Below are 9,967 nucleotides of genomic sequence, written 5' to 3' on the forward strand. Positions count from 1 at the left end.
GCTTGACATAGTTATACAAGCAAGAGAGTTGCACAGATGCACACAAAAATTTTTATCATACAAAAATCAGTGCCATAGTATATGCCAGACAAGCAGGGAGCAAGGAAGTTCACTAAAAGTTGTTCAATTCGGTAGCAGAGTATATTTTACCCCGGTATCAGCATCAAGTAGAACAGAGCAATAGAAAATACAAGGTACGACACCCTTTATTCATTCTAACTTATATTGCATTTTAAGAGATGTGGCAAAAGCCTCATCTTCATATATTATTTCCGAAAAGCAAAAAATTGAAGAAATATTTGATATAATTACTACAAGAATGAGTAAAACCCTGAATTTAGGCTACACAAAGGACTATCACATGATTAGCAAAGAAATGGTACGCACACAAGACAATAACTGATCTGACATAATTATTATGTACAGCCACACATTCAGCTATGCTAACAAGGCAGCCGGAAGTGAAAATATCTGAACATCTGCTGATACACCTTCGCCACTAGATCCATCAATTCCAGTCGAGCATGTCAAATAGCCAAAGAACCTCATCCTCTGAGTTCGCAGCGTCGCAAAAATCTATTTCAACCCCAAACACATCTATCACCTCTTCACTACCTTTGTCCATGAATAGTAAAGACATCCATGCCCTGATACCCGACACAAAAGGATAAGATGAAGAAAACTCGAGATAGTCAAATGCTAGAGCTCTATATGAAGTTCGATCTATATAATCGAATACTGATTTATTTATTATGCAAGCAACTTTGTTTGAATCCTTGCGACCAACAAGCATGGACACGCTAATGGTTTGGCATAGAGGAACACTGAATCTAGGATCCACAGAAAATGTCATCTTGTACTCTGGGCCCTCCAGGTGAAATCTAAGTACATCACATATCCCTGGTGGTGGATTCCATACCCCTTTCTGGAGGACAGGTCCTGCAATCACCTCTGAAAATATTAAGCTATCTTCAGACCAGATGTCAATATAGAATTCCAAGTCACTGAAGGACAGTCTAGGGGGGAGTAACTTTTTTTGGTGTTGACGCTTATAAAACGTTTTAAACAGCTTGTAGTAAGTTTCAGTAGGAGCCGATGGCCGCTTGCAGATTGAAGGCCATCTCTTAAAACACAGGCACTTCCAGAAGTAATCATCTTGGGCAATGTCTCGCCACTGTTTGCTTACCAACATACAAGAAGCAAGGTCAGTGCCATCCAGAAGTGGGAAGACATCCTTTAGAACTTCATTGAATGACATTTTTTGCAGTGATTTTATGCATTACAGGGCCTTAAGAGGCTGAATCAATTGGAGGCCTGGAATAATAAATAAGCTAATATAATTCAGATTCGAAACCTTTCTAAATAGTTTCATATAATCACCTCTCATAGATATAACAGAACTATTACTATTAGTCCGTAAAAACATAACAAACTATGAATCATCTAACTCTGTGAGAAACAAACAAGCGCCAAGTAAAAGTTTTTGACCAAAATAAGCAATAAACGTGTGGTGGCTTAATACTTACCATCTCTCATCTTTTTTATATGGCAATCTTATGTGACTGTTCCATTACTGCATTTACATTGTCAAAGACGGGAGGATTTAATAAAACAATCTCTCTATTTAAGATAACAAAAAGCAACTTAGATCATAAATTAGGAAGCATAGGATGTTTCACTAAAAAGGATGTAAAATGACAGAATATTTTTAATTTAAAAAACATCAAAAAAGTAAAAATAAGACCGATCTAGAACCTATGTGTAACATGATGATATCACCACAGGTAAAACTTACCTAATAATTATTTTCTAAATATATGCAAAATGACCTTTTTAATACATTTACATACATATCACTACTTGCAAACTGTCGGTAACTAAAATTAACAAAGCGACAAGCTCATGAAGAAAAAGCATCAAAATTCAGAAATGTAATAGATTAATCTGATCACAGCAATGACGTATTCTATAGTAATGAATGGCACAGAATCACAAAAGCTCGGAAATGTATTAAAACATAACGACATTACAAGAAACGTAATACAAGAAAAACAATATCCTATAACGACATAACAATACAAAAACAAAAAATGCATACGCGAATCGCGATACAAGAACAAAACAAAAGAAACATAGACACAAGCATTTAAATCACAACGGAAGGTGCAAGAAATCGATAATTTGACAGGTCCAATTATCTCCATACAATAATTAAATGATAAATTAAGGTCACACAACACCAAAACATTACATACATGAAAATCAGAGGCATCTGTATATATCGTGTATACATAATTAAGTTAAGGAAGGATAACAATTCATTACAATTAATCGAAGTGAAACCCTAGCAAACAGTCAGGCATACCATTTTGGATGTAATTAATTAAAAGATAATCGATCCGAGGAAAACTGTGATGTAAAGAGATGTAGAGATAGAAAAGAATAATTATTAATGATAAATTGGAATCGAAATTACCTTGAAAGTCGGAATTTCAGAAATGAGAAGAAGGGGAGTCAAGGTCCGAGCGATGAGCGAGCGATAGAAGAGGAAGAGGAGGAGAAAAGAAAAGTACCCGCTGTCGTATGAGGTGTTATAATATAAAAATAAAAATAAATTAGCAAAGAGCCTTTTAATTTGTTTTTTAGTTTTTTTTTGTTTTTACACGTCAAACCTAGAAACTAATTTTAATTTAATATATAATCCATCTTACTGGAAACTACTGTCAATTCCAACCCCTTTTTTTTTTATCAATTCCAATCATTTAAATTCAAATCAACAACATATATGAACTAAAAAAATAGTTCAATATAATTTAATTCTTATCTTAGAAAAGTGACTTGTTGGGTGATTATTTTATGATGAGATTATAATTGAAAGTATATTTTGTAAAAAAAAAATGTATACACTCAACTAATTTATGCATTTTTTGGGTAATTGAAGTTCTAATTTTTAATTAAGTTTAGTTGTTGCAGTATTCCGTATCAATCTAGATGCACAACACTCCGTCTCTTTAAACTCAATAGGATCAATTAGTTTTTGAAAGATTTGAGTGTTGTATACCATTAATTTTTTATTTTTTTTTAACGTAGGAACCCGCAGCCGCTACCCTTCGGGTGCGAGCTCACGCAATAAGCATAATCACCAATTCTGCTCCCTTCGGGAGTCGAACCTGTGACCAAGAGGATACTTGTCCCCTTTTTAACCAGCTGAACCAACCCTTGCGGGCACATTATTTGTATTTTCTATTTTAGAAAACAACATTTTTCATGTTTTTTGGGTTATAATTTTATTGAAACTGTTTTTTTTTGTCATAATTGAAACTGTTTTTTAAAAAGAGATATATATCACATCTATTTGCTTTAGGTCATTCACCTCGGCAGTTAAGCTCTCTTTTTCAGCATCACTCTGTTGCTTGACCACTTCCAGCTCGCGACGAACAGTGGCCAGTTCCTCGACCTTTCCAGCCCCATCGCCAAGAAGTCCCTTTTCGATTCTTAGAATTCAATGATTAGCTTTCAATATATTCACTAACACTCGTGCTAGATAGTTTGTCTTTATAGTTCATTGATAAATGCTCAGCTCCGTGAACTCTCTCTCTCAAAATTACGCAATCTCGGTTTCGTATTGAATTCCGATTGCTAAGATGCGGTTGAGTGAAGATTCTGATTACACAATTAATTCAATGCTTTTCAGGTAAAAAATGTGTGTAAAGAAGAAATTACAGAAGTATTGAACCACATTCTTGTAATTTCTGGTTATCAGAATGAGGTATGTATCGACGATCAAAAGCGATTACTTGTGTTGGAGAGAGAAACACAATATGCTGATGCTCGTGCTAAAATAATTCCTGTTGAAAATTCTGAAATCACTCATCATGTAGAAAGAGTTCCAAGAAGTTTGAGTCCTACTTCCTTGCAACCAATGGTTACTTCTAGTGAAGTACCTTTTTAGAAGTTTGAGTCATGCTTCGTCGCAATCAGTGGTTCCTTTTAGTGAAGTACCTTCTAGAAATTTGAGTCCTCCTTCCTCGCAACTAGTGGTTCCTTCTAATGAAGTACCTCCTAGAAGATTGAATCTTGGTCCTTCTTCTCAAGAAGTTGTTTCTGTTAGACTTCAACTTGATCTTGGTGAAACTCCACTGGTTGCTCAAGAAGAAGATCAGACCTCGCAACAAGTGGTTCCTTCTAGTGAAATACCTTTTAAAAATTTAGTATCTACTTTCTCGCAACCAGTGGTTCCTTCTAGTGAAGTATCTCCTAGAAGATTGAATCTTGGTCTTTCTTCTCAAGAAGTTGTTTCTGTTAGCCGAATTCGTGACAGACTTCGACTTGATCTGGGTGAAACTCCACTGGGTGCTCAAGAGGAAGATCAGACCAATACTATGGTTCCTCCTAAGACAGCTGATGCTTAAGGGTTTGAAGTACTTCATCGGAGTATTCGTCTAAAGGATACCTCGTCGGAGTATTCGTCTAAGGGATCGGAGTATTCGTCTAAAGGATCGACCTCCAACTCCATCACCCCCTCCGGCTGACAGCATTAGAAATAAAATTCGCAAGAGGAAACAAGTGAAACGTACACCAAGCACAAATACAAATAAAAGAGAGAAACGGAGCGCACCGCCGCACAGGAAAATTGATGAGTCGTTATATTTCAGAAGTCCCATTTCACCATTCCCGTGACATTGAAAATTTTAAGTAGGTTTTTATCAACTTTAATTTCGAAAAACATTTTTTTTCTTATACAACGGTAACCGAAACTTTGACCCTTTCTAATTTTTTATTAATCAATTTTACTTTTTTTCTATCTTCACAAAGGTAGATTATAATTACATAACTAAAATGATCCCAAAGTAATTATCTCCATCTTGTACACCATGTCTAGGGTCTGTAGAATCCAAAATTCTAAATACTAGTTGATAACCCGTGCCAAGCACGGGTTTAAATAAAATTTTAAAATTTGTTATTTATTGGAAGAATAATGTTTGTTTTAGTTACATTATCATATTTTTATTATACCTATTTAAATTATTGTTTTTAAATGATATTTAAATTATTGTTATTTAATATAAGACTTTCTATATATTAAAATCTGATCATACTTATAATTTATTTCATAACAATATGGGTCCATGTTCTATGGAGTCCACAAAATAAGACTATTGGCGTCCAAAATTATTTAAAAATAATCTATTCGTTTCAATTTTAATTTTTTTAATCTACAATATTTGTAAACATCTGATAATGTGCAGGTTATGTTCTACAATATAATCGTAGCAATCAAAAGATAAAACAATTATATTATAAATCACTAAACACTATATATGTTCTAAAATATAACTCATAAGTAGAATAATGATCTTAATGATTGTAAATGTTGAAAGATGTTAATGATTAATTGATAATTATATATTTTAAACTACTTAAAGATGGTAAATTACATATAAAATTTGAATAATTAAAGATATTACTTATGATTAAACTAAAAGATTATATAACTGGTACTTACTGCGTCTTAAATGCGTACTTTATGGAACTTAACTCTAACAGTATGTTTTATTTTAGTAAAATTACTATGTTGTTTGATGATTTTTAAATTGTGAAAATAATATTCAAGATCAACACATATAAGTTCGTTTATAGCGTCTTTAATCATGAACAAAAATTCAAAATTTTAAGTCACAATTATTTTATTCATTTAATAGGCAAACATTATATATAATTCTAGTTGGAGTTTTTGTAGATCTAACAGTTGTTGTAGTTGTTTGATAAACTAATATTGTAGTTTGACAAAATTAACTAACTTTTTAAATGTAATTTGATATCAAATATTTTGACGTATGTCTAGAGTTTTGGTTCTTTTATTATATGTTGCGATATGGATAATGACTTCATTTTTTTTGAGTTTCTATTTGTCAAGTGTAACACTGTCTTATTCGTCTTTATCGTAATTTTCTGAAAAACACTAAATGATAATAATAATTATTATTATTAAAAAATATATGATCAAGTTTTTTGGTACTTTGGTATCAATATTGAATCTTGTTTATTTTAATTCTGAAATATGATAGAAGTTTTATAAATTTATTTCGTAAATTAAATTGTATGAGTTTTAAAAATTAAAACGAATAATTTCGTTGACATTATTATTCTACTGATAGGATATTATATTAATATCAATATGAACTCTTTATTTATTTGAACTCTGAAGCATGATAAAAGATTTATAGAGTTGTTCTGTATATTAAATTATTTGAGTTTTAAAAAATTAAAACAAATAATTTTGTTGGTAATATATTTTTATTAGTGATATAATTGTTATAATACAAAATCTTGTCAAATATAGAAATTTTTTGATAATAGTAATAATTGTTAAATAAAAAATAAAATGATGATAGTCAAATTTTGATATGAATTTTGTAGAACTGTTTCATAAGTTAAATTGTTAGCGATTTAACTGTGCGGATAGGATAAATGTTATATTACAAAATCCTAAACACCATGGAAGTCTTTTTATAGTAGGATAATAATCTTAACCAATATTGAAATTTTTAATAATAAAATCCGAATCAATATAGAATTCTTTTCATAATTGTATAATAATAATTATAAAATCTTAAAAATTTATAATAATAAGTATAAAATCCTAACAATATGAAAATCTTTTCATAATTCTATAATGGTTATTGTTATCAAATAAAAAATTTATATAACATTGTCCTAATCAATATTGAAGTTTTTAATAATAAAATTCTAATTAATACAGAAGTCTTTCATTGTTATAATGAATATTAAGATCTTTAATAATAAAATTTTATTTAATATAGAAGTATTTTGATAATAATATAATAATGATTATAATATCCTAATCAATATGAAAGTGACCAAATTTTGGTATTTGGTACCGATGTTCCACCGAAACGTGGTTTCGCTTATTAATAAAGGGTATCGATTGATGTCCTTTTCTAGTAGTTGAAGTGGTTAGAACTTGAAAGGGTGACAAGTGACAACTTCAATGATTAGCAAAAAGTAAAACGTGAGCGAAAACATGTACGCAAGAGTGAATAGAACTTGGCCACGAGCTTTAGATCACTTGCAATACATATGTGTGGTCCGTGAGCCTTGCAGCTTATAAGCCGCCTGATCACTAGAGGGCTAATTAAAGACTTTGGCAGCACTTGTTAATCCTGCTGATCAAGACCGCTGGATCTTGGAATCCGATTCACATTTACTTGCGTACATGTTGATGTTTTCAACACAAGTCCGTAAAGATATCTATTCCATTGCTTCCTGTCAAAACAGTAGTCACATTTTTATTTCGACTCCGAAGATGACATCAAGATTTGTTTTTTTTTATATAAGAGATTCGAACCGGGACGGAATCAGAAGAACATGGAATTGAGTTTCTGGCTACTTTAAACCTTGTGTGGCTTCTAGAAAGTTGGTACAACACACGGAATAAGGATTAATCGGAGATTATTTGGATTGATCGAAGATTAATCGGATGAACATTTAATTGATGAAGCCACGAAACAAGGATTAGTTTGGGATTAATTAGATTGATCGAAGATTAATCGGATGATTAATTAATAATCAGAGATTTACGGGGTGTATTCGATTGAGATTTTAATAGATTGTTTTTAGTCCGTGGATTTTAATGGATTGTATGAGATTTTGATTTTGTGCGGATTCTTGATAAAATGTCGTGGAATTGATAGGATTTAGGTATAATGCTTCAAAATCCCATTGATTTTGGTGTGACTTCAAAAAACTTAAAATACACTGAAAAATGCCACAAAATCCATCATTTTATGAAATGAAAAAAAATCCATCACCATTTGAATACCATCATGGATTTTAAACAATCCCGATTGAATACCATCGGATTTTAAAACATAATTTAAAATCCCAATTGAATACCACTAGATTTTGTATCATAATTTAAAATCCTAATTGAATACCTCAAGATTTTAATGGATTTTAAACAATCTGAATCGAATACCCTCGGATTTCATAAATACAAAAAAATCTTTAAAATCCCAATCCAATACACCCCTTTTAATCAATTTTTGATGATTTATGGAAATAAGATTAATCAGTGATCAATCACTGTTAATCCCCTGACATTTAGAATAATGGCGAGCAGTAAAAAAGAAAAGATATGAGACACATGGACAACTACTAGCTAGGATGAGTAGGTCCGCACAGTGAATGAGGAGAGGTGGGAACTGACTTCTAGTTCTCTCCTATAAAACTAGAGTCCTTTGATGATCCTCCACAGATTCAAGATCAGGAGTGTTGGATAATTCTACTGCAAAAAGTGAGTTGAGAGATGAGTACCTCACATATATTAGCTATACCTTATCCAGCACAAGGTCATGTAATGCCCATGATGGAGCTTGCACAAAAAATTGCAAAACAAGGCCTCAAAGTTACATTTGTGAATACTGACTTCGTTCACAACCAGGTTACGAATGCCTTGTCAAAGAATGATGATTTTGGAGACGGGATACATCTGGTTACAATCCCTGATGGATTGGAATCATGGGAGGACAGGAAAGACCTTGCAAAGTTAACGACAGCAATGCACAGAGTCATGCCAGGAAAGCTGAAGGAGTTGATTATGAATATTAATGGAGCAGAGGATGATGACAAAATTACGTGTGTTATTGCTGATGTGACCGTTGGATGGGCACTCGAAATTGCAGATAAGCTCAACATAATGCCAGTAGCCTTCTGGCCTGCAGCGGCTGCACAGTTGGCCGTGCTTTTTAGTCTTCCGAAGTTGATTGAAAAAGGAATCGTGCAAAATGATGGTGAGTCCTGGTGTCAGCTGTTTGTCACTTGTTTAGTTGAATTCGCTACGTATTATGATTAAACTACGTAAAATCTAACGTATTTGTACATTTCAGGCAACATCACAGAGAAGCAGATCATCCATCTGTCACCAACAATGCCTCCCATGAGCACTGAAACATTTACATGGGCCTGTTTCAGCGACTTGGCAACAGGGAAAATTTGCTTTGAGATTTGGCTTACTGGCAACAGATATATGAATCTCGCAAAATGGATATTGTGCAATTCTGCCTATGAGCTGGAATCAGCAGCATTTACATCATTTCCGGAGATGTTGCCAATAGGTCCACTTTCAGCAAGCAACAAGCTTGGAGACAAGCAAGGCAGCTTTTGGACAGAAGACTCAGCCTGTCTGTCGTGGCTTGATCAACAGCCTGCATCCTCGGTCATCTACATTGCGCATGGGAGCTTCACTATTTTTGATCAAATACAATTCCAGGAATTGGCTCTAGGCCTCGAGCTAACTAACAGGCCATTCTTGTGGGTTGTGCGTCCGGATATGACTGATGAAACCTTAGACATTTACCCAAAAGGATTTAAAGAACGAATAGGCAGCCGTGGGAAATTTGTGAGCTGGGCACCTCAAGTGAAAGTTCTTCGGCATCCTTCAGTTGCTTGCTTCTTAAGTCATTGCGGATGGAATTCTACCATTGAAGGTGTAAGTAATGGAATGCCTTTCTTGTGCTGGCCTTACTTCGCAGATCAGCTCTTCAATCAGACATATATATGTGATGTTTTGAAGGTCGGGTTGAGATGTGACAAAAATGAAAATGGGATCATCACTAAATGTGAAATTAAGAACAAGCTAGAGCGACTACTCGGTGACAACAACTTTAAAGCAACAGCCATGAATCTGAAAGAAAAAGTTGTGAATAGTGTTTCAAGGGATGGCTGCTCTACCAAGAATTTGATTAATTTTATCAAATCATTGTAAAGAGTTGCCAACAGCCTTGTAATTTCTCTGGAACATTTGAAAAAAGGTCCTTTTCCCTGACAAGTGATTGTAACTTGTCAGGGAACAGTTATTTAACAAACTACTTCACAGCTGGATCGACGATCATTAAAATCATTGCTTATGAATTATACTATAATTTATAAAAATAATTATTTTACC

General features: G+C 33.2%; 2 protein-coding genes across 3 annotated transcripts; one reads left to right on the forward strand and one right to left on the reverse strand.

Annotated features, from left to right (window-relative positions):
• Nucleotides 1-181: 181 nt before the first annotated feature.
• Nucleotides 182-2,589, reverse strand: LOC108194064 (F-box protein At5g39250). 2 transcript variants are annotated; one of them, XM_017360956.2, is made up of 3 exons: nucleotides 2,477-2,565; nucleotides 1,527-1,573; nucleotides 182-1,314 (listed from the first exon to the last, which is right to left on the reverse strand). In XM_017360956.2, exon 3 carries the CDS (start codon nucleotides 1,256-1,258, stop codon nucleotides 509-511), a length of 750 nt encoding a protein of 249 aa, XP_017216445.1. In that variant the 5' UTR covers nucleotides 1,259-1,314; nucleotides 1,527-1,573; nucleotides 2,477-2,565; the 3' UTR covers nucleotides 182-508. The 2 variants fall into 2 exon arrangements, with proteins under 2 accessions (XP_017216445.1, XP_017216444.1); XM_017360955.2 differs by lacking the exon at nucleotides 1,527-1,573 and having other exon boundaries at nucleotides 2,477-2,589.
• Nucleotides 2,590-8,198: 5,609 nt separating this feature from the next.
• Nucleotides 8,199-9,967, forward strand: LOC108195367 (UDP-glycosyltransferase 83A1-like). Its single transcript, XM_017362326.2, has 2 exons — nucleotides 8,199-8,813; nucleotides 8,910-9,967. The coding sequence occupies exons 1-2, from the start codon at nucleotides 8,330-8,332 to the stop codon at nucleotides 9,785-9,787; spliced, it is 1,362 nt and encodes a 453-aa protein (XP_017217815.1). The 5' UTR covers nucleotides 8,199-8,329; the 3' UTR covers nucleotides 9,788-9,967.

This window comes from Daucus carota, chromosome 7 (genome assembly GCF_001625215.2).
Source record: "Daucus carota subsp. sativus chromosome 7, DH1 v3.0, whole genome shotgun sequence".
Lineage (NCBI taxonomy): Eukaryota > Viridiplantae > Streptophyta > Magnoliopsida > Apiales > Apiaceae > Daucus > Daucus carota.

What these genes read in the sequence shown, in the direction of transcription:
- LOC108195367 (XM_017362326.2), top strand. Translation starts at nt 8,330, where the DNA reads ATGAGTACCTCACATATATTAGCTATACCTTATCCAGCACAAGGTCAT. An exon ending in AGGAATCGTGCAAAATGATG is followed by an intron (nt 8,814 to 8,909) that starts GTGAGTCCTGGT and finishes TGTACATTTCAG; the next exon opens with GCAACATCACAGAGAAGCAG.
- LOC108194064 (XM_017360955.2), bottom strand. Translation starts at nt 1,258, where the DNA reads ATGTCATTCAATGAAGTTCTAAAGGATGTCTTCCCACTTCTGGATGGC.